This window comes from Neolamprologus multifasciatus, chromosome 17, assembly GCF_963576455.1.
Source record: "Neolamprologus multifasciatus chromosome 17, fNeoMul1.2, whole genome shotgun sequence".
Taxonomy (NCBI): domain Eukaryota; kingdom Metazoa; phylum Chordata; class Actinopteri; order Cichliformes; family Cichlidae; genus Neolamprologus; species Neolamprologus multifasciatus.
This window is the reverse complement of record NC_140455.1, coordinates 14,925,352-14,950,265: the sequence shown is the minus strand read 5'-3', so window position 1 is coordinate 14,950,265 and position 24,914 is coordinate 14,925,352. Positions and strand designations below refer to the sequence as shown.

General features: G+C 40.4%; 2 protein-coding genes across 2 annotated transcripts; one reads left to right on the top strand and one right to left on the bottom strand.

Annotated features, from left to right (window-relative positions):
• The first annotated feature begins 1,654 nt into the window (after nucleotides 1–1,654).
• Nucleotides 1,655–11,778, top strand: lrrc40 (leucine rich repeat containing 40). Its single transcript, XM_085137027.1, has 15 exons — nucleotides 1,655–1,875; nucleotides 2,905–3,086; nucleotides 3,717–3,790; nucleotides 5,280–5,409; nucleotides 5,561–5,684; nucleotides 7,266–7,405; nucleotides 7,607–7,779; nucleotides 8,066–8,156; nucleotides 8,456–8,501; nucleotides 8,724–8,826; nucleotides 9,489–9,596; nucleotides 9,732–9,842; nucleotides 10,228–10,305; nucleotides 11,026–11,211; nucleotides 11,557–11,778. The coding sequence occupies exons 1-15, from the start codon at nucleotides 1,734–1,736 to the stop codon at nucleotides 11,660–11,662; spliced, it is 1,794 nt and encodes a 597-aa protein (XP_084993153.1). The 5' UTR covers nucleotides 1,655–1,733; the 3' UTR covers nucleotides 11,663–11,778.
• LOC146499112 (uncharacterized) lies at nucleotides 7,239–24,392 on the bottom strand. The gene is made up of 5 exons (XM_085137036.1): nucleotides 24,202–24,392; nucleotides 16,284–16,352; nucleotides 16,104–16,185; nucleotides 14,383–14,462; nucleotides 7,239–13,839 (listed from the first exon to the last, which is right to left on the bottom strand). The coding sequence occupies exons 1-5, from the start codon at nucleotides 24,244–24,246 to the stop codon at nucleotides 13,801–13,803; spliced, it is 315 nt and encodes a 104-aa protein (XP_084993162.1). The 5' UTR covers nucleotides 24,247–24,392; the 3' UTR covers nucleotides 7,239–13,800.
• Nucleotides 24,393–24,914: the final 522 nt, after the last annotated feature.

Below are 24,914 nucleotides of genomic sequence, written 5' to 3'. Positions count from 1 at the left end.
CATTTCAGCATTTTCACGTGGTTCATCTACAGCCATAGGCCTCATAAGGGGCAATAGTTAATTAGGCGAGCAATTGTGAGTAAAAATCACAGGGCCATTACAAAGAATCTGAATATACTGAAATATTTTATAGCTTTAACAGCAGCAGTTTAACTTGATTGCTGAGCCTAGATTATCCAAGTGGCATTCTGGGCAAAAAACAAACAAACAAAGGCGCTTCTTTCTCCACTAATATAATAATCTGGGTAGGCTATTTAAGAGAATGAAACAAGTAGGAGTTAGGTAAGCAAAGGAAAGCAGAGGACAAGAAAAAAAGGTGTGCCATTTTTATGGAAGTTGCCTACTGAGAATTGCTTTGCTCAACATTAAAGTTGCTGAGAAAATCTTCAGTATGTCTGTGTCCTGATGGCAGATTTAACATGAACTCGAAGAAATTAGATTTGAACTCATGAATAAACCCAGGCTCTCTGTTTTCAATCTAATGTCTGATTCGATCATTCAAAAACATTAGTGAATTGTTATCAGGATATTTCCTTTGTGGATGGATGTATACACCGTGTGTACATCTATCTTAGAGTCTCAGAGCTTATCCCAGCTGCTATGTGATGAGAGGCAAAGTACAAACTGTAGCACAGCTGCCAGCAATTTAGAGTCATTAATCTAACCTAACTGTAATTACCTCGGGAGGAAGCTCCAGAGAAAACCCACGCTGGAAAGACCCACGGTGAGAACATGCAAACTCCACACAGAAAAATCAGATCATGATGGAAAGCTAGATGGTGGATTTGAACCCGAGACCAGAGATGGGGTTTTTGATGCTGACGTTTCCTCACTGTGTCGAGCTCCCAAAGCACAGATGTTTCTGAAGTGGGGTATCACTGGTGCTCTTATGGTTTTCAGATTGTTTGTGCCAAAAAGCGATGGTCTGCCAAAAAGTGATTTCCAGTATTTAAACTGCTGAAAATAATTTGTTGTCTTTAATATGTGAAACATATTTCAAATGACATCAAGTCACAAACAACATTTCTGCCACAAGGTTTTTGGCAAAGTGACTTGTATATATTGCTTATTTGTCCAGTTAAAAAGTCTTGTTGACATTAAAAATGTCTTTTTGAAGCGAGACCTGGCCAAGAAAGCAGCAGAAATGGCAACAAGTATAACAATAGTCCTATAAAGATATTTTAAGTGGCCAAACACTAATCACTACTAATCACTACTCAGGACCTTTTTACTGTGGTAACCTTAAATGCTATGTCATAATCAATATAATAATCATAATCATTTTTAAGCCTTTCTATTGAAATCTAGCTGGCTAGTATCCATCAGACATCTGTGTCCACGAGTACGTAAGCTCACGATCCCTGTATGTCTGTCACTGAGGCTTTGATGCGATATAACTGCAGCTGGAGCTGAACTGCTGAACATTTAGCGCCCCTGTTGAACTCTTTGATATGACAGTGTGTGTAACCTGAGTGTGCGAAATACTTCCAAGACCACATCAAGCCAGAGTTTGATTCGTAGATTTTTAAGTTTTAAAGGTCACTTGTTCGTGTTTAAAGGATATTTTCTTTCTTGTGCCACATAAATCGATTGATTAGAAGACACAGTGTGAATAAAAGACTTTTATTCTGAAGGATCGTAAACGGAAACGCTTTTAGTTTTGGCGGAAGGCTGTGGGTGGGTGAGGTGCTGAGGTTAAACATCAGCTGAGTTCAACGCGGGTTTATTTCACCATGTCTCGATTCAAAGGGGGGTGTAAGGATTCTCTGGCGGGCTTTAAGGTGCAAACGGCAGAGCCGACTGTTCCCTACGGCCTGCTGAAGGCGGCCCGGAAGAGCGGGCAGCTCAACCTGTCCGGCCGAGGACTGAAAGAAGGTAATTTTATGTTAGCTCACACATACAGCACCACTAAAAGACCAGATCTGCCATTGATTTAATAAAAAAAAAAAGTAACCTAATATATAATAATATAATAATAATACTAATAATAATATGACTACAAGTTTTCTTCCTCGCTGGACTTCTTTCAGTATATATTTTGACTGAACAAACTGAACCTTGATATTCCCATATTGCTCATGTTTGAACACTGACACATGATCCTGCCTGTTTCCAAAAAGTATATTTTACGCCAGTGTAAGTCTCTCTGCTTAATGTACACTGCTTGTTAATGTAAACATGTAATCAACCGGCCACATGGCAGCAACCCATTTATTCATGTAGACAGGGTTAAGACAACGTGAGTATAAATAGAGTATAAGAAAGGGGATCTAAATGACTTTGAAAGTGGGAGGCTTGTTGGTGCCAGTCTGGTTGGTGAGTATTTCAGACACTGCTGATCTGCTGGGATTTTCCTGCACAACCATCACTGGGGATTACAGAGCATAGTCTGACAAAGAGAAATATCTGGTGAGCAGCAGTTATCTGGGGGAAAATGCTTTGTTGATGCCAGAGATCAGAGGAGAATGGTCACAACACTTTGACCTGTTAGGAAAGCAACAGCAATTAAAAAAAAAAAAAGTTAGCTAACAAAGTCAGACAGATAAGGCTGAAATGGTTTGGATATGTGCAGAGAAGGAATAGTCTGTGTATATATTTGATGAATGATGATGAAGATGGAGCTGCCAGGCAGAAGGAAGAGCTTTATAGATGTAGTAAAGGAAGATATGTAGAGGGTTGGTATGGCAGAGGATGCTGAGTGAGATGGAGGCAGATCCACTGTGGCGACCTTCTAAAAGGTAGGCCCAGCCGGACAAAGTTTATTGTTCTTGTTGCTTTTGCAAAGGTTAAGATGAAACCTGGGGTCCAGGAATTTATTGGCTTTGTTACTTTGTGACTAGTACCATGTTGTGCATATTTAATGTCACCAATACTGCGTAGAAACCCTACTAACACGTGGCTCAGTTCCCCAGAACATCTATCGTCTAAACATCGACACACCAGAGGAGGCCCAGCAGAATGTGTCCTTTGGAGCAGCAGATCGCTGGTGGGAGCAGACAGACCTCACAAAACTACTGCTCTCATCCAATCAGATTACATTATTGTCAGATGACATCAGACTGCTGCCTGGACTGACTACACTGGATGTAAGTAGTAGAAGCCTCAATCAACAAGTTAGCTGAGTGTATGTCTATTATTTGTGTGTGTGTGTGTATATATGTGTATATATACATATATTACTTTTTGGGGGGGGGTTTCTCTTTTTTTTTTTCTTCCCCTCAATAATAAGCTAATTGCTAATGCTGTGTTAGTCAGAGACAATACATTCAACTAACCTAACAAGGCAGTAAAACTATGGTGAACAAAAGCTGATTAGAATTTGACATGGAATCATTTTTAATCTAAAAATGTTTCCAACATATATTTCTGTTTTTAAATGGTAAATGGACTGATTCTTATGTAGCACTTTTCTACTCTTCCGGAGTGCTCAAAGCGCTCTATACAACATGCCACATTCACCCAATCACACCAATTCTCACAAGCACTGTCTCTATACTTTCTTTCTAACTACTTGTGATACAGTGTCTGAAAGCTACCGGCAAAGATCAAAACTGTTTTATTGTACCAGGCTGTAAACGGGACTGTATGGGGAATTGTCTCAGAATTTAAAACAAGCCTCGAGTGCTGATTAGAGGAAATGCAGTTTCTGTTTTCACCTGTGAAAATTATGACTTGAAATCTAGCTAATGAAAAAATGTCAACTTTTGTTTTGGCAGCTACATGACAACCAGTTGAGTAGTTTACCCAGTGCTTTGGGAGAACTGCAGAATCTTCAACAGCTGCGACTCAGGTACACACACACACACACACACACACACCATAAGTCCATAATCCTAATGGAAAAGAGAAACGGTTACAATACTGTGCAACAGCCACCCCAGTTTGTTTACATTTAGCCAGGAAAATAGATGTAGCGGTTTATTGAAATGTGCAGATACACATGGAAATACAGTATGTAAGGCAAAACCAGAGTTTGTACAATTCTAATGTGTTTGAAAGTCAGTATGTGATATGACCACCTTTTATTTTACAGCCCAGCCTGAACTCTGGTACTCAACCACAGTCTGGACTATGGTTCAGTGGGTTAGCGCAAAAGCAATCTACCTGTAGAGTGCGTTTGTCGCTGGAGGCCGTGTACAGACTATGCAGTATACCCAGTCTGCTGGCCAGTCTTCTGTCCACTGGAGCCACAGAGGGAGTTTGTAATCGGTTCTGTTAGTTTGTCCACAGTCCACTTTCCAAGATCTCAGCTTCAAATTCTCTGTGATGGTAGATAACGGCTCAAGCTCATTTAGTTTTGGTGAAAATCAGGTTAGGTTGCACCAAATATGAAAATCAGTAAAAACTTTCATTACCCACAATTAGTTATGTATTGTTTTCAAACTTCACAGTAGCAGACTAGGCCTTGGGTAACATGAATACCTAGGTTGGCTAAGGCGAACTAAAAGACATTTAAAGAAACCATATCAAGTCATATGTCGTGTGAAAGTGCAGGAAAGAGCTGTACACTTTATTTTTTCAAGATGATGCCCCACAATGTCACAATAGATCTCAAACTCTCAAGTTTGTACAACTTATGGAAGCCAAAGATTTCAGCCACGTCTGCTTCAATCTTATGGGTAAAGCTAAAATACACCATTTTATGATGTAATCCTTCAAGGTCAAAGGTCAGGGTCACACAAGTTAAGAAAAAGCTTTAGTTTCTGTTGGATCAACTCCAAACTTCAAAACAATATATTAGTCATTGGAGAACAAAACATGGTTTTCTTTGTTTGAGCTCTTTAATGTTTAGTTTAACTCTTCATTATCATACGTACAACAGTACAATGAAACTGTAGCACTGTAGGCGCTAAAAGAGAGACGAGCAAAGCAGTAAATGAAGACTATAAATACAGGATTTGCTGGAGCTATCAGTTATTTTAGTAATAGTGTGTCCTACTGATTATTCCACCAGTTCATTGCGTAAGAAATACTTGTGCCTTATTAATGAGCAATAATAAATATTCAAAAGAGAAGACACTGCAGGTCTTTCATAAATGAGGTCTTCATTGATTTCTATTTTAGAAATTGCAATACTTTAATAATTTAAGTGCATTAAACATCTGTCAAAAGACAAATGTAGTATTTACATGCATTTAAGTGTGCAAGTGAAAGAGAGGGCTTGTGTCTGTAATCCTTTAAAAAGCATGCGGTGGCTGCAGTGAAGAAAAGTGAGCATATCAGCATTCTGAAGTTGGCAATAACTAGTGATCTGTTGTGTTTTTGTTTTGTGTGGCCAGTCATAATCAGTTAGACTCTCTGCCAGTTGAGATGTGTACTCTAAAGAACCTCCGTAGCCTCACACTGCAGCAGAATCTGCTGGAGAACCTGCCAGAGGATCTGGGACAGCTCGCGAACCTCACAGAGCTGGTAACTAATGCATAATGCATGCACTCTAGTGTCTCTCTGCTGTATTGGAAATGCATTGATAATCCATTTATTTCCCAATTAAAACAAAGTGGAATGAAAGACTGAAATGGAATGATGGTCAATTTCTGTCCATCCTGTTGAACGATTAAAGGACGCGTCCAGCAACCAGCTGAAGAGCCTGCCCTCCAGTTTCGGGTGTCTCGTCAGTTTACAGAAAGTGAACCTGTGTCACAACCAGCTTAGCGGGCTCCCAGACAGCCTAGCCCGGCTCACAAGTAAGAGTTGCAGAAGTGCTTACAAATAAGTTGTGAATGAGAAAGCGTTTGTTCCGGCGTAACAAATTATTCCATCCATTTATTTTCTTCAAAAGCAGCTCGCAGGTTGGCGACCACACCGAATAGATGTTTATAAAAAGAATAAAATAATATAGATTTGACATAAAATATGCACTAAAGTATAGACATCTATGTATGCATATGACCACAGCCTTATAATTAATAGTCTGATAGACATCAAGATGACCAGAAACAGACGAGGATCAGGAGAAAAAACAGCCACCGGTGACAAATGTATTTGTGGTTTGAGGAGAAACGGTACAGAACTGGGCAGGTGTTTTGTTTAGTGAAGGACCATAGCTATTGTTAGCTAATGTTGTTTTATTAAATAATAACATAACTCTGTGCATATTCAGATATAACAGAATTGATTTTGTTTACTGTTGTAGAATTGGTGCTTATCTAAAAGATGAGGATCAGCTGCTATAAAGCAAATGACAACAGATGAGACAGAGCAACAGGCTAAAGCTAAGCTACCAATTATAGCTACACTAACATTATAGCAACTCCATCCATTCATTCGCTTCTGCTTATCCTTTTCAGGGTCAGGTGGGGGTGCTGGAGCCTACCCCAGCTGTCTTAGGGCGAGAGGCAGGGTACACCCTGGACAGGTCGCCAGTCTGTCGCAGGCACAACCATTAGGGCTCACATTCACTCCCGCATTCACACCTATGGGCAATTTAACCTATCCCCATTAACTATTATAGCAACTCGTTTAAAGTTAATATTAAAAGCGTATATGAACAGGACAGTTTGTGTTTTTCATTTAGCTGAATTTAGCTGATATTTGCTCCCACCGGCGCTCATATTAGAAAGTACAAGCAAGTGAATAGAGGGAGTGTGACAGAGGGTAATGTTTGATGCTCACATTCACACCTATGGCAGACTTCGATGTTCAAATCAGTTGCATTAAAAACAACAACAATAGTTCATGCAGAGCCTTTCTTTTGTTTTAAATTTCATTGTCCTCCTGAAAAATAAACGATGGCCCCAATGCCGATTTTTGCGGTCGTGCCGGTCATTGTAGTTTTGGATTTTGAATGAATATCCAGCAAAGCTGCAACAGCATCATGGCTCCTCCTCTTGTTTCCTTCTTGTAAATTCACTGGAATTGTATTTGTTTGTTTGGTTCTTTTACCCCTCAGGTAGAACAATGGTGCAGTAATCAGCACGGACACCTTATAGCAAGATTCTGTGTTTAAATCTTTGTATTTATTTCTGGATAACACAATAGTGTCATTTTATGTCTGCCGTAATGTTCCACACAACAGAAAATATTAATATAAGACAAACTCGTGAATGAATAGGTCTGAGTATTGCAGCTTGAGCTTTATTTTGGGCAGCTCTCTCTGTATTTTTATGTTTACTACAAGCTGGCCAATAATTCCCCAAGATGTGGGTGGAGGGACAACAAGTTATTTCTTTGACATACACTAAGGCCCTGTAATAAGATGGGCATGTCAGCAGCTGAAAGTTGTGTTACTTTTTCTGGCCTTTTTGAACTCTGGTTTAATTTGGCAGATGTTAAGCTGCTGGACTGCAGTGACAATCAGCTGACTGAGATTCCTGAAAGCCTATCGGAGATGCTCGCTCTGGAGCAGCTTTACCTTAGACATAACAAGCTCCGCTTCCTCCCAAAGTTCCCCGCACCTGCGCTCAAGGTATTAACAGCAAAATGATGTTCCAAGAATTAAAACTCCTCTGTGGTGTGAGCGAAGCTGACGGTATTAGAGCAATGACCAAATCGCTCTGCGCTCTGTATTGTGTCTGAGACATGCTTCTGTGCATCCATTACTCTGGCAGTGCAGAAAGATGTAACTGTGTGTGTGTGTGTGTGTGTGTGTGTGTGTGTGTGTGTGTAGGAGTTATATGTGGGGAACAACCAAATTGAGCAGTTGCAGACGGAGCAGCTATCCTGCCTGACAGCCATCTCTCTTCTGGAACTCAGAAACAACAAGATCAAAACAGTCCCTGAAGAGATCACTTTACTGAGTACGCTAACGCGCCTTGACCTCACCAACAATGACATTACCAGGTAAGCCTTCAGTATGATGACACACTGCTCAGTAAACATTTTATACCTGCAAGTAGCCAGGATGTGACTGAATTCAGTTGGAAGGAAATATAATCACTGCTCTACACTGAGAGCAGCTGCATCAAGTTTCTAGTGCCATTAGTCTGAATTTATGCCTAATTTGTATTTTATTCTCGTTTTCTTTATTTCAGGTATTTCTTGATGTTATATCTGAAAAGTGTCCACCTTTTCAGAGTAAATCCTAGCAGGTAGATTTTCATACGAATAATATTTTGTGTCCTGTCAGCCTTCCAGCGTCACTCAGCCTGCTGCCCAATCTGAACATGCTGCTGTTGGAGGGAAACCCTCTGCGAGGAATCAGGAGAGACATCCTCTCTGTAGGTGACACATGAGGACTCAAATACAGAGTATGCATGGTAAAACAGAGGAAAGGAAGAGAGAAAGGAAACATGGCAAATGAATATGTAAAAACACTGAAATCTGAATTTACAGGATTATATAGAGAGGTTATAATACAACGTGAATTCCAGAAAAGTTGGAATGTTCTTTAAATTTAAAAACTAAAAGACTTTTAAATCACATTAAATATTATTATCTTTGAGTAATTCATTATCTGCAGTACATAATATCAAGAAAATATTCAGAGAATCTGGAGAAATGTTGTCTTTTCTTACAGAAAGGAACCAGTGAGCTTCTGAAGTATTTGAGAGGAAGAGTTAAAGGTAAAGTTGTTTTTTGCCCTACCTGTATATGTAAATGGGATACTAACTAGTAGTTATGCTATATAAATGAAGGTGCTAACACCTTACTAATACCTTAATAATGCTTAGTAGTGTGATGGTATTGCTATCAATGCTTTAGTTCTTCTTGTCCTGGGTGCTGAAATCTACAGATTCTGCTGTCCTTACATGATCTTTTAAAGTGTTTATGTTTGTTTTTTGTAGAGGAGCCTGACAAAACAGATGGAGGAGATACAGCTATGACGTTACCCAGCCAGGCCAGGGTCAATGTGCATGACATTAAAACTCTCAAGCTGTTGGCATACAGGTTAGTTATATAGACTGGTTTCTGCATTTCCACAGGAATGTGCATGTACTAGGCCATGTACTGAATCAGAAAACTATACTCACCAGGCTCTTTGTGCTGGTTTTTGTCTTTGCTTTGTGCTGTTGGATTTGTCTTCATACCTAAATACTAAGAGAGTATGTGTGTCTTCATCTGGATAGGGGTTTGTGTTGGTGTGTGGGACTTTAGCCTCAGGCTTATAGTGTTAAATGGTGATTACAGGTCATTTTATGGAGAAACACAAAAGTAATGTAACGAGTAGTGTAACAAATGACTGGCTCGTGGGAGTAATTAAGTAACGTTACTTTTAATGTTCTGTGTAATATGTGTAATAATTACTGTTAATTAATTAACCCAACACTGATCCCAACAAAGAGGAGAAATACCCCCAACATGCACAAACATTTGACCACATCATGCAATTAATTTGCAGAATGTAAAGTCTGTGATATGCAGTTTAGTTATGGTGGTAGCTCACAAAGTAGAGCCAATAACAATCGATACGAGAATGGATAGTTAATCAAGTGGATAAGGGATCGAGACAATGGAATTGCTAAATTCTTATCAATTCCCATGCCTAATAATTATTGGTTATTACAGTATATTTACGCTTAATACTCCAATGTGAATGTGTTTGTGACCAGTGACAAGCAAGCAGGGAGTATCCCAGAGGAGCAGTTTGATGGTGCAGCTGATCAGAGCATTGCCACAGTTAACTTCAGCAAAAACCAGCTGACTTCAGTTCCTCCCAGGTACACGCACACTCCCTCGCTCTCTTTCTGTCTCACACACACACACAGAGCATCACTGTGTGACAGACGGTAAAGCCCCAACAAAAAGCCATTTTAATGCAGATGATTGCAGGCTAATCACACTTCTGTCTGCAGGCTGGTGGAATTCCAATCTTCGCTGTCAGAAGTCAATCTGGGTTTCAATAGACTGATCAGCTGTTCACCCGACATCTGCAAGTTACTCCAGCTTACACACATTGATCTCCGGTACGCAGACACAGCCGACACTCAGATATGGACAGAATTTATTTCAGGAAGCTCCCATTTATTATATAATGTGCAAATTTTGAGTCCAAAGTACAGAAAGGACAAAAATCCACCGCATCATTCATGTGTGTGTGTGTTTGTGTGTTCTTTTGCTTTTGTTTTATTTTTCCCTTTCCAAATCAGACACCACATCATTGCAAACCACTGCCAACATTTTAGCTCTGGAGTCTCCCGTCCTGTCCTGTTTAAATTAAGCTATAATCTGACATTACATAATAATGGGTGTTGTTTTTAGTACTAGTCAGTAAGATGTATGAAACCTCTGAAAAGGGAAGGGTCAGGTGTTAATATTTTATGCTGTATTTGTTTCTTTCGTTTGTTTTAGGAATAATCAGCTGAGTGATTTACCGTCTGAAATGCAGAACTTAACTAAACTACGTTCCATTATCCTCGTTTACAACAGGTAACTTAACTCCACATTGAAGCCCTACCATCCAGCATTTTTTCATCACACCCCACACACACATACGCAGCTGCTCGAGGGAGCAGCCACAGCAGTCCCAGGGCCTTACTTAGATTCCTCCTTGATGTCTGATCAGCTCTGAGGCGATCCTGACATGGCTTGCACATTACTCCATAAAGCACTTCAGTGCTGTTAGCTGCAGTTGTGTGTTGTGATGTTCCATATACAGCTTGTGATCCATTGCAAGACCTTCCCTTGACTGACCTTTCTGAGCATCACATCTAAGCACTAAATAAAGAAGAGTGTGCAGGATGGAAAGATGGAACTCAGTGGGATGTGATCTAAACCTCTGCCCTTAGCAGCTTAGCATGAAGCATCCACTGTTGTCTTACTCGATCTGATTCCACAAGGGACGTCAGCTGACATGTTGATTCCTGCCTACAGTATGTTGTACAGTTTGGACCTCAGAATATGATGCAGTGCATTGAAAATGAAGTTAATCAATCACAGAATAGACAATGATCCTCACATGAAACTAATAAGAAAAATATGTTATCATCATGGTCTTAGCTACAAATCGCTTCACGTTGTTGTCACGGAGTCCGGCCTCCCCGCTTTGTGGCTCATAAACTGTAGGTAATGGAGCACATGTACAGTGGTTCAGTAAGTTGGCCTGTCTGAGCTGTGTTTGTGTACTCTGTGTATTTCTGTCGCTCACAGGTTCAAATCCTTCCCTGACGTCCTGTATGAGACCCTTTCTCTGGAGACTATATTGCTTGCTAATAACCAGGTGTGTGAGGTGGATCCTAGTCGCCTGATGAAATTGACTCATCTGTCAACACTAGATCTGGCAAACAATGACCTGCTCAACATCCCTCCTGAACTGGGCCTGTGTACCAGCCTCAGGTAAGGACCTTACTCATTATTTATTTTATTTTTTTAAGTGAGATCACTTTATCCTGCTGGATAAAACAGATGCTGACAACGTTTATCTTTGAGGACATAATTTGAAGTTATAAGTGACAATATATGCTACTGTCAGCATGTCGCAAAATGTTAAATGGCAGTAATATCGTACCATGAGTGAAGTATCATGATGATATCATATCATGGGCCATCTGCTGATTCCCACGTCTATACCATAAGTGCATCTACTTAAAATCGCAGCCGAGTTTGGAAACTGTGTAAAATTCCTGTAAGATGTACATTAAATTCCTCACAAAATGAGTTGAATTTGGTGTTGTTCCTCAGGTGTCTGAGTCTGGAGGGAAATCCTTTCCGCACACCCAGAGCAGCAATTGTGGCCAAAGGAACAGATGCACTGATGGAGTATCTGCGCAGCCGCATACCAACATGATTTGTGACCATGTTTGAAGGAGAGCACCACCACCGTGATCAAGACGTTTAAATGCAATCTTTTTAAATTTTTTCACACATCTATGAAAAATGGTGCAGACTGCTTTTCGAAGATGTTAAGGGTTATAAAATAAAACCATTGATCTGTTTTTCTTTTTTCTATGGATGTGAGTCAGAATAGGATTTATATTGTTCGCTATTCTGCAGGTGCTGCTGAAAAGTAGCACTTCTCCAAATAAAGTTGTTTTGCTAATTGTGACTGGTGTGAATTTCAGAACATATTAAGTACAGCTAATAGCCCACTAAAAGTATAAAAACTAAAAAGTGCTGTTTATCTGAAGCTCTGCATAGAGTTTATAGAACGTCTATACACATACAGTCCATTTGAAAGGTTTTAGGTCCACTTTTCGGTCATGTTGTCAGATCAGTTCTTTTCCCCTCATTAATCACAGTTACGTAACAGAAAACACCTTTCAGTGTAAATTCATTTATAAAAACATAGCTGATATGTCCAGTATAGTCATTTTTACCTTTCAGCTGTAAAAGACTGATAGGTATTGTTGTCACCCTGCCAGGCCGGCGTGTAATGTTGACATCCAAGTTTATGAACACAATAACTTGAGAAAGACATTCGATTGATTCCATAGAGACCAAGGTCAAGGTTAGAAGCCAAGTGTTCTGAAAATCTTGTGAATATGATAAGAAGGTGGCCAGAATTTTGATAAGATAGGTTTGTCTACTAGGAGGCTGAGGGGTCCCACTGGCCATAATGGCGATGGCCAGTGGCACCCCTCTCTTGACAACACCGTCAAGAAAGGTGGGACAGAGAGAGATCAAGTCCCCCTGACATCACATCTGATTGGGGGTAAAAGGTCTTAATGTCCAGCCTCATGTGTTTAAAATGATCATAGTGCTAAAACAGAGCTTCTAGTAAATTATTGATTGATGGTCTGAGAGCAGAGAGTCTCTATGGGGATGCGGTTTGTGGAGGATGACAGAAAACGAGAATCTGCAGAGAGGCGTGTAAGACTGCAACTCTACTTCCTGGTCCCAGCTCTGGATAGTCATTTTTTGAGGAATTTGATACATTTGTTCAGATTTCTAGGAATGAGAGCTGCGCCATCCATAGTGGGATAGATTCCATCTCCCCAGCCACCTCCTCCAAGATTTGGGGGAACACCAAGATGTTCTCAGACCAGCCAAGTGCTCTGGGTCTATCCTGGCGCTTCAACCAGGGAAGCATCCTTGTCAGATATCCTGAACACCTCAACTGGTTTGTTTCAGTGTGGAGGAGCAGCAGCTCTAATTTGAGGCTCAGCCACCCTTCTTCTGCAGGACTATTGGGGTCATGTGTTGGTCAGCAGTGAAGGATGGATGTCCTGGAGGCGTGATCCCTGACTTTTGAGGCTAGCTACTCTGATATTTTTTTAAATGCTCAGCAACCTGGCTTATTAATAAACTACCAAAATAATAACACGTAATATACGAGCTTTCATGTCATGAGCACAACCTGAAGGAGTGTTTTGCGACTTCCTGGTTGTCCAAACTTCTTTTTTAATTAAAGCAGAATCAGTCCAAATCTAAAAACAAAATCAAATGAATTTATTATTCAACCAAATCGCACAGACATTTAAAAAAAATGATAATCTGGCCATGACAGACACACAGATAGAGACACATGGACAAGAGAAACTACGACTTTGGAATCTCATAGTAACTACCACTAATATATCCCCAGCACTGGGAGAAGAGCCGAGTTATTTTAACACTCCCATGCAACTACAGGTCAACACACAAGTTCTAGCATCCTATACGTCTTAGAAAAACAGAAAAAAGGTAGTTGTAGTACGTGTGTGTGTGTGTGCTGTTGGAATGACAGGCTGGTTGTTGGTCGAGACAGAGTATGGATGTTTGATGTTGAACGTGGATCTAAAAGTCTTCAGAGCACCACTGTATACCCACTTTTGCAAAATGGCCAAACTCCTTACAATATTTACAAAAATATAAAATGTAAATAAAAATACAAACAAATTTTCTTTTTAAACACATTTTTGTTACGAAAGGAGGACTGAGGTGTAGAAGTTTTGCTGGCTGTCTTTCAACAGTGTCGTCCTCCGTGCAGAGTGGGCGCTGCAGACACTACTGATCTGTCTTCTGCTTCTTGCTTTCAACCTCATCCTGAAAACCGAGAAGATCGAGGTTAGAGGTGATGCTGCACAAAAATACAACACCGCTATTGATGTTTTGTTATCCCCCTTTTCACAAGTAAAAATGAATGTTTGCCAGCAGGTCAACAAAACATATTTCAAAGACATGCTCTGAACTTTTCTATCCCTCACTAAAAATGTTTCAGGTAAAGATAACATCCATCCAGATACGTGTTAAACAGGACATTGTTTTATGTTTTTATTATCATTATTATTATTATTTAAAGGAATCTTAGATAACTGTTGGATTATGCACTGTAAATCTGTAGGGTCTTTATAATTTGAAACTATACAGAAAACTGAGCTAAAGTGATTTTCAGATATATGATATTTTGAATATCAAATCTGGGTTCGGGATAAATAACACCTTTCACGAAATAGTTAAAGGTTTACAGACACATCTCTTTGCAGCTGCAGGCTGAAGCCCTTCAGTGTGACGGATCTGCTGTAACCCTAACTGTTCTTGCTGTTTTTAGCATAAAAAGCTGCTCCTGTAAGCTGGACACATCCTTACCTCGTCATCATCATTGTCATCAGCTGCTCTCTTCCCTCTCGGTCCATCAAGGTCATCTTCTTCATCGTCCTCCTCGTCACCTGAATACAAAAAGATAAAGCTTGTTAGAATGAAACAGTAGAACAAATCGAGGCTTCAGCTCAGTATTTTTCACCCCACCTGGATCACACTGTGACTGCTGTGACTTCTAAACAGATGTCTTGTCAAACTCTATCAATAAATAATGCAGACAAATTTCTACTTACATGAATAATTGGTCTTATGTGTAGTTATCCATCGTGTGTATGATTCATAATTTAGATGTGTAGCAAACCCTCAGCCTTCTCTCAATAAGCTTCATGATGTAGTCACCTGAAATGGTTTTCACCTCACAGCTGTGTCTTGTCAGGATTCATTTGTGGAATTTCTTGCCTTCTTAATGGGGTTGGCACCATCAGTTGTGTTGTGCAGAAGTTAGCTTGCTACACAGCTGAGAGCCCTATTTGACTACTTCATATTATGGCATGAACCAATCTGCTAAGTAAAGAGAAACAACAGTCCATCCTTGCTTTAAGAACTAAAGGTCAGTCAATCTAGAAAACTGCTAAAACTTTGAATCTGTCCCCAAGTGCAGCCGTAAAACTATCAAGCACTATGACTAAACTGGCTTACATGAGAACCAGGAAAGGAAGACCAAGAGTCACCTCTGCTGCTGAGGGTATATATTTCTGAGTCACCAGCCTCAGAAATTGCAAGCACCTCAGATTAGAGCCCAGATAGAGAGACTGCAGGAATCAGGCCTTTATGGCCAAATAGCTGCTACGAAACCACCACTCAGGAAAAGCAACAAGCAGAAGAGATCTGTTTGGGCCAAAAACAAGAAGGAATGGCCATTACACCAGTGGAAATCTCTGCTTTGGTCTGATGAGTCCAAATTTGAGATCTTTGGTTCCAACCATCGTGTCTTTGTGTGACACAGAAAAGGTTGAATCCAGAGATAGGGTGAGGATTCATTTCCCCCATTTGTATCTGTGATCTCATTCTTTTGGTCACTACAGCTTGTGACCGTGGGTGGTGGTAGGGACGTGGTAGGGACGTGGTTGACCAGTAAATTACAGACCCAATATCTGATTTACAAACATGAGGACTGAAAATTTCCAGTTTATCAAACACCGCTGAGCAGTCCTTACCTTTAAATCTAACCTTTCTTCTTTCATATCTTTCTCCATCTCGGAGTGAAGTTAGCTCTCTTTCTTTTCTCTCCCTGTGTAATACAGCAGCTGAACCTTTAGCTAGCAACACACTGTGGGACAAGCTGCACACTAGCATCTGTGTGTTTGCTGATGTTTGTTGAGCTCATAGAAACAATTTCTAGAAGACTAGAATAGAAATAGAAAAAACTCCTCATTTGTAGTGTTAGCTAGATGCTGAAGTAACGCAACTGCAATTTACGGACACTTGCAGTTATTTCATGTTCGGATGCTGACAGTGACATGAAATATCAAAGGCGTCAAACCAAAAGTAACGATTTGTTTTTGAAAATGTCAGGAATAGAAAGTACAGATATTTGTTCAAAAATGTTGGGAGGTGTTACAAAAATCCAAAGTCCTAAAATGACCCCAACACTAAAAACAACGCCACGTCTGCTTTTTCCTCTCACCTCTGCATTATATTGATTGACATGTTTTGTTGTTGTTCCGTTTCATCACCTCTTTGCTCAGCATGGCATAAAAAAAACCTACCTTCTCTATCCTCCTCCTCTTCGTCGCCCACATCCTCCTCATCCTCTTCTACCTCATTGTCTTCCTCACCATTTTCCTTTTCCTGACACGGTGAGACAGATTTATGTTGGTCACCAGTAACACACAAGGACTATCCACGTCCTAAAAGGTGCGAGAGGCGTTAACAGGAGCTGTTCTTACATTTTTGCCATTGGCAGCAGAGTCTTCTCCATTCTCTGTCTCTTCAGTCTGTTTCTTCTCCTTCAGCTCCTGAAACAAAACATATTCTCAGACATGCTGGCCCACTTTTATGAATGCAGGAAGAGCACATGATTAAACGAGATGACCTAATGACCAAGTGTGATCTCAGCATAACTCACTTTATGGTTTCAGAAGATTTTTTAGGAAAGATTATTTAGTTTAGAAAGAGAAAATTGAGCAAAAAGGAGAAAAAGGTAAATATAAATTGCATTGTTTTAAAGTTTAACTAAATACAACATCTGTCAAAAAACTAATGTAGTTTTTTTTAAGAAAAGATTTTCTTAAATGCAAAAATAGATAAATGATCTAAAGTACTGTAATGTCAAATGATATAAGGTATACATGCAACATAACCGAATACATAAAATAAAACTGTCTGTTAGGCTTTCTTACGTTAACAGTGGGAAAAGGTTCTGACAGTGTTGTATCTGCTGGATGACATAGATTAGGTATGTGTTCATGAGTATGTGATTTTGTGCAGGTGTGTGTCTGCATGTTTACATGTGCAAAATGATTGAGTGAGTTTGTGTCTTTAAGCCTTTAAAGGAGCGTGTGGTAGCAGCGGTGAAGAAAAGTGAGCATATGCACATTCTGAAGATTTTGTCCTGCTGAACACAAACGTTATGATGCTGCACATGTTAATAATTAATGTCAGTAATTATTTGGTGCAACGTAACAGCCCCAGGCCAGTGGCTCATGATCCACAACATTTTTACTGGTCTGTGGGGAAAAAAAGCTTTTCATTTCATATTTTTAAATATTAAAACAATTTCATTAGCACCATATGTTATAATGTTACAAAAGCTTCAAATAAATACTGTCTATTACACCTCATGGCCCCTTTTAGACTCAGGTGTTGCAGTTGCAGCCTAATCTAAACGTGGTATCAGACTAAGTGAACAGTTCATCTGCATATTTTAATGTAGCCGTACGTCTGCAGCTTAACTGTAGATTTGTTGCTGTGTAAAACAAAGAGCCGTGGATGGAGCAGCTGCAGAGTTTGCTTTTCTTTACATTGGAGTTTGTTGATCAGGTTCTTTGATGACGGGCTCCTGCCAGCTTTACCCAGTGAAGGTTTTAATGGTCATTACAGCTAGAAAAAAGTTTTCACTCCAGCTGAGCTCAATGTGTTGTCTCCTCTTTGCCCTTTGTAGTGCACAGTGTAGACAGACGTCAAGCCAACGTTAACATGTGACATTATCATCACTGCTTCTGTTGTGTTATCAGGCTTTCTGTTGAAACAGTGGGCTCTGCGTGGGCTTTATGTTGTCGTACTTTTTACTCACATGCATGCTTCTAAATACGTTTCTATTGCAGGTCTATTTTTTGTTACAAATGTGGGCGAGCGTTACAGTACGGAGGAGTATTTTTGTTTTCTTTTGTTTCTTTTAAACAAAATGTGCAGATTACAGTTGTTTGCAGGCTAGCTTCCACAGCTCCTATACCCTCTACAAAATGTCTTGTGTAGTTGAGTTAGTGAAACAAATTGATCGAGCATCTTGTGACACAACCTACATCCTCTGTATTGCACATGGTGTAACCATCGATATCCTTGCACCTGTCCACTGCAGCCACTTCATTTTTTACAAATCTGGCCAACTCTTCCCTGACCAGATGTAATCAATTAAAATGTAATCAAATATGCAAACTTGTTACGTAAAAAAACACAAACAAAAAAAGCCCTACGAAAAGCTTATTTAAAATAACCAAGTTAGGGCAACTTATTCATTATGAGTACATTGGTCATAATTAGTTCTTACAGAGTTTTAAAAAAATATGCAAGCTCGTTGCCTCAAAAAAAGAAATACTTAAGATCACCAACTTAGGACAGCTTCTTCATTGTGAGTACACAGAATATGTTGGATTTTCTGAGCAATAGTAAATGTTTGGTCAATGACAAACATTTCAAGATCAATTATATTAAAAAAAAAAACTTGTGGTAACTATTTTTAATTTGTCTACATACAAACTGAATGCAACTAAAATCACATTGCTTTTTATATTCCTTGAGTTTAAGAGATTTCTAGTTCAGCAACACTCAGATATAAACACTGTAAAAATAATTAAAAACACTTCTCGTAATGTAGTTAAAATCAGCCCAACTTTTATTTTCAAATGCAAAAAAGTATATCAGCCAACATACTGGACACTGTTCTGCTGAACAACAAACAAGTATACTGCCGCTATAGTAGCCTGTGTTATTGAATTTTATTTTAAATATTACCAAATGTAAATTTCATATTTATTTGTTACACAATTTAAAGCTTTAATAACCGTATGATGAAACAAAGTCCTAGTTTCAATTTCTATCTATCTATCAAATGTTCAGTGTAGTCTGTAGCTCTAACACCACATTTGTTTTGCATTTAAACACACAAGCTTGTAATACTTTAAGGATGTGAAGGTCCTGGCATTACTTTCAAAATGACTGTCATAGATTTAGGTGATTCAAATGTAAGTGCCTGAAGAAAGTCTTTAACATTGTCCCAACATGTACAGTGGCAGTGGATGTGGGTTGGAGATCCAATGACCTTGAAGATGCAGGCGACCATCTCCACTGACCACACCATCTGTGATGGGGGACTCATCTCTCCTTGTGTTCTGCAAGGAAATAATCATATTCTTTAGAACCCATTCATTCTCTTCCGCTTATCCTTTTCAGGTTGGCGGCGGGGGGCTGGAGATAATCCCAGCTACCATAAGGGAAGAGGCAGGGTACACCCTGGACATGTCGCCAGTCTGTCACAGGGCTAACACATGAGACAGGCAACCATTTACACTCTGATTCACACCCACTTGCACTTTCGAATAACCAATTGACCTAACCACATGTCTTTGGTCGTGGAATAGTCCGGGGTACCTGAAGAGAACCCACGCCAACACGAACATGCAAACTCCACACAGAAAGGTCCTGGCCAGGTGGCGGAATCGAACTAATCACCGCGCTGCCCATTCTTTAGAACACCAAGTTATATTTGGTCTTAAAACATTTTTTCTGCATTTTAGACAATCAAGTTGCATTATTACACTGTTTTCAAAACATGCTGTCAATTTGATATAACCAATTATGCCATCCATCCATTTTCTTCCACTTATCCACGGCTGGGTCGCGGGGGCAGGGGCCTAAGCAGAGAACCCCCAGACCGCATGTCCTGGGTCTGCTCTGGGGCCTCCTCCCGGTGGGACACGCCCAAACCACCTCGACTGGCTCCTTTCGATGTGGAGGAGTATCTGAGGATGATTGCAGCTGTGGCCCCAATCCATCTGCCAATCTTTCGTTCTTCTCTCTGCTCATTTGTGAACAAGACCCCAAGATACCTAAACTCTTCCACTTGGGGCAGCAACTCGTCCTTTAGCCAGAGTGGACGCTCCACCCTTTTCCAGCTGAGGACCATGGCCACAGATCTGGAGGTGCTGATTCTCATTCCCGCCACTTCACACTCAGCTGTGAACTGCTCCATTGCATGGCAGAGGCCACCACCTGGCTAACCAAGGCTGGTAGGACTCCTCCTTCAGCTTGATGCCTCCCTTCTGAGATTACGACCACGACAGGCACCAACCACCTACTGGCCGCAGCTCCTTGCTGCAGCAGCATCAGCTATTGTCCATTTTGACTCAATGTCCCCACCCTCCCTTGGAAACTGTTGAACTGGGATATTAAGATCTCCTGAACTGGGGCTTCTGGCAGGCATCCCCTGTGTAGCCTATATGCTTGGGTGTGACAAGTCTGTCCAGCATCCTCCCCCACCAAATGATCCAACTCAGTTGAGTTGATAGCTCAGCTCATCTCTTCACACAAAACGCTCAGACCTCACTATATACTGTACAGACATTGTGGTACCTCTAAACTAAGTTTGTGAGATATAATCTTTCAAGAAACGCAGCCCAAACTGTTGTTTGTATTTACTTACACAGCATGTCTTATGAAATGTACACAAAGTCCTGCTTTAATGCCTCTGAGGACAACAGCATAATGCAGTCATATCTGAGGTCTAATAACAGAAAGCACGAAAAGCTTGGTAAAGAAACAATTTCCCAAAGCCAAAGAATAAATTAGAGTAAAACAGGTTGGTCTAAAGTATGATTAAACATTTAGCATGATTAATATAGATGACACTGAATATTACTAATCTACTGGAAAACAAAAAATACTTACCACTCAACTGATGTCTGTCCAACAGCTCCTTTTCTAGACTTGCAAGAGTTCAGTGTAATGTGGGGAATCATTAAACTCTTTCAGTCTAACGACAATTCTGCAAACTCTCTGAGAAATCTCTGACAAAGTAAAAAGAAAGAAAGAAAGAAAGAAAGAAAGAAAGAAAGAAAGAAAGAAAGAAAGAAAGAAAGAAAGAATAAAAACCAGCAAATTATTCAGAAGCAGATTAGATTCCTAATGGCTGTGCAACCATAGATAACTTACAACATAAAGTTCTGTTGTTTACAACAGAACTTTATGTTGTTAAAGTTGTTACTTGTTAAAGTTTCTTGTTACAGTTTCTAATAAGCAAGATGACCAGATAAAACTTGTGGCTGTGTTTCTATCTAACATAGGCTACCCCAAAATGTTTCTAATCTGATTTATGGATGTCTTAAATTTGACTTTCACAACAAAACTTGTATACGAATACAGTTTTTAGTAAAAAGCAATGGTATTAAGACTACTTTTTTAAAAATGTAACTAAGCAAAAATGTTGCTAGTTAAATGCAAAAGCAGTTTGTTTATGTTGATAAAGAATGGCTAGATTTGACATTCACAGAGGCCGCATATGTAGCCATAAAGCATTAAAACAAATGCAGGAGTTCGAATACATGCTTGTAAATTATTGTGCTTTTGCCACCTAACAGTTTGTGTGAATTGAAAACATGACAACACCGCTAAGAGCTGCGAAAACGTCTCGTCTCTTATCTAATGATTTATAAGCTCACTTTTCCCATTTCGAATCAACAACAGTTAGTTTCACTGAGACAACTGTAAACGAAAAAATTAAAGATGCAGGGTTTATGTTTTTTTAACCAACAGAAGCAGAGAGGCGGCAGCATGCACAGAGCATCGGTGCTACAAGGCTAGGCTAACACTGGCTAGCAAGTTTATAAACCTGTCACTGCAAGAAGGCAGAAAAAGTAAATTATTTACTCACCAAATCAGTGCACCTCCTCGCAGTAATCACAGTAATGCCAACAATAACCACTTAAGCTGAAGCTTCTCCAGCTGCATCCAGGTTTGCTCATCATAGTCCAGAAAAAAAACATATGCCATGAAAGTGGAGGAGGAAAGCCGCCACATGGCATTTTTAAACCACATCATTTCATCCTTCCACTGAAGGAAGACTGCCTTTTGCAATTTCTCTGCAAAGTCATGCCATGATGAATTAAAACAAAATAAAATGACCATTTCACGTGGTTTTAACTGGTTTAGTATGGTTTAATAGCCATTTGTATGACCTAAGATGCATGTTCTCAATATAGTTCTTTGTTTTTGTGTAGAAACAAAAAACAAACAACAAAAAAAATACTAGGAAAAAAAAAAAAGCAATGAGGAAAAGCAAATCAAAAATGTATTAATATTAATTGTTTTAGCTGTACCGCTGGGTGACTTTATACAAAAGTCCAATAGTGATACAAACTGTCAGATAATGAAGTATCTGAAGTACAATTTCATTAAGTCATCTACACAAGGTATTTTGTAGAGGGTATGGCAGCCATGGCAGTTTGCCTTGAAAACAACAACCATGATCTCCACATTTCAGCTTTCCTCAAAATAATAAGGAAACACCACAGAGAAAGGCACCGGCCTCTCATCACCACAAACCAAAAGATTAGACAAAAGACTAATTACTGCATCATCATTATTTATCTATGCCTAAAACAAATAGAAAACAAATACTCAAAGTGAATATTTTTGTCAGTAGACACAAGCGCAAAACCTCTCGGGGTTTTTCCTCCTGTCCTCACCTTTGTGGAAATGGGATGCCAGTTATCGTTTACAAACACAGTGCTTCGACGCTTTAAGTTGCAGTTGGCTGGAAAAACAAAAGTTATTTTTCACAAAGTACTGAAAGTGCCTTTCATGGACGCTCACTCTGCTTTCCAGTACCACGCTCTAAACAGAGCATATTTATATGAATGCAGCATTTCACAGGATTCATTCTAAACATGGCTGAACAGGACTACAAATCTATTCTCCACTCGTGAAATTGGGGTACATGATGCTCTGTGCTGAGTTTGCATAATAAAACGCCACTGCCACTCCAGGTCTATGGAGTGGTTTTCCAGTGTCTGTATGCTAGTTCAAGTGCTTGATGAGTTGTTGGACTGCCTCTGTGTGGTTAAGAGACTGAAATAATCTCCATGTCTCTCATCTTATCTGATTGCCATAAATAGATCTTAAAACACTGAGCCTTTGCCTTGGGTTTGATAACTAACGGCTCCACATTAAAACGGGTGGATTGGACTGAAATTTCTACTTACTCTGAATTATTCTTCGACACTACACTAGGTAGTACATTACATTTGCAAAGAGCATATTATGAACAGCACATTATGATTGGGAGCTGAGCCCCCCTAAGAGTTTGAACCTAGAATGGCACCTGGTTAGACGAAAGGAAGGCTTCCAACCCTCGTGGAGCGCGCGAGTCGGCTTGCAGACAGACATGCGCAGCTTCACGGGCACGGCTCGCGCGCCAGCTGTTTGAATTAGCGTGTACCTGTAGAACATCCTGCGCCGCATCGCTCGCTGTTAGTCTTTGTTTGAAATGGAGCTGCTCAGAAACAAACTGAGCGGAAATCACCAGTGTCCCCTCGGCATCACTCAGTACTACAGTACCAGCGGGTACACGAGGCGCGAGGAAACTGAGACGTTAAAGAAAACTCGGTTAAAGAAGAAGAGAGGCGCGAGGGTCAGCACGGGCACAGCAGCCTGCCTCCACCGTGACGACACTGGTGAGAAACACAGGAGCGTGCGCGCTCCCAGCTCCGCTGAGGGCCACAGTAGCAGTGAGGTGGAGCTCCACATGCATAAACTCATAAGATTATTGCTCGATCGCGTAACTGGAGTTACAGACAACACAGCGCTGGACAGTTAGAAACATGCGTGTTCGCGCCGTTTCACCGCAGCGGAACTACCATTTGTTTTTGTGAAGCACTAACAATGAAGTCGATATTTACTATGTAAAACCAAAACCAGAACAGTAGTTTAACAAGACTAGATGTGGCTCTGTGATAGTCCCACGGTCGTGAATGGAAACACTCGGTGCTGGGCGGGAGATAACCCACTCTGCTATCCTACCTCCATCCCTGAAGGTCTTTATTTGCTTTCGGTCACTGCTTCGACTTCTAAACGTTCCCCAACAGTAAAAGTAACAGTTCTGCGCGCCTCAGCCGGTTCAGTTCCCTCAACTATCCGAGAGTTTGGCGACAGATCGGAACAGCCCTCACAGAACACACACCTGCATTGACGAGTACAGCGGCTGTATATGTAGTTTGTGAAATGACAGACAGGCATCCTACAATCTCTGCATGTCTGACTCTAAATGAAACTGGGAGGCGGTATTAAGCTGCCCACCGAGGAAGCTTAGAAATGTTCCCTGTGCCAAAACTAGTACCTTAATAAGCCCGTCTTTATTCCTCATCCATTAGCTCCGATCCTTCAGTACATATGTCAATGGATTACAAATGTGTAGATTTATATTAGAATTTCGTGCATACAAGCAGGTCATAATGAATATCATCTAGAAAACTGGTAGTCTTCTTTTTCATACGCACTGTGCTTAAAATAGAAAAATTAGTAACAGGTTACAGTTATAAATGGAAGCAAGAGTTAGAAAAAGCATCGTGCCCTGTCTCCTTCCATTGTCCTTACCTTGGTGCTCAGTTCTCCGCTGCTTTTCACCTGGCTGTCTGCCATATTAGATATATAAAAGGAAATTATTAATATCCAGTCAGAATATAGCAAAAAATAAAAATGAACGTATTATAATTATTCCAGCTGCTGTGTTAAGATAATCGTTGCGCTGTCAGCTGCGTGTCCGCCAGCTGGAGCTCCCGTCTTTATAGAGCAGTGGGAGGAGAAGGGTGTCCAGAAGCGAACTGTGATTGGTGGTTTGGCTTTGACAATGTCCAGCCTACTATTGGCGAGGGGAAAACAATACCCAGCCCTCCTGAGTGTGTGTGTGGGTCCTGACATTGATACACTATAAATCTCACACATGCTGTGTTGCACACACACACAGTGCATGTTTAATTTGAACAATTTCACAAGCTAGAGCCTGCACTTTATACTTCATACCACTGTATGGGGCGATCGTGGCTCAAGGGTTGGGAGTTCGCCTTGTAGTCGGAAGGTTGCCGGTTCGAGCCCCGGCTTGGCAGTCTCGGTCATTGTGTCCTTGGGCAAGACACTTCACCCGTTGCCTACTGGTGGTGGTCAGAGGGCCCGGTGGCGCCAGTGTCCAGCAGGATATATGTCAATGGATTACAAATGTGTAGACTTATACAGACCATTTTACTGTCATACACCTGCTGTTCAGTTGTGCAAGAAGCATCGCCTAATTACGCGTAATGAAAGGAGCGATG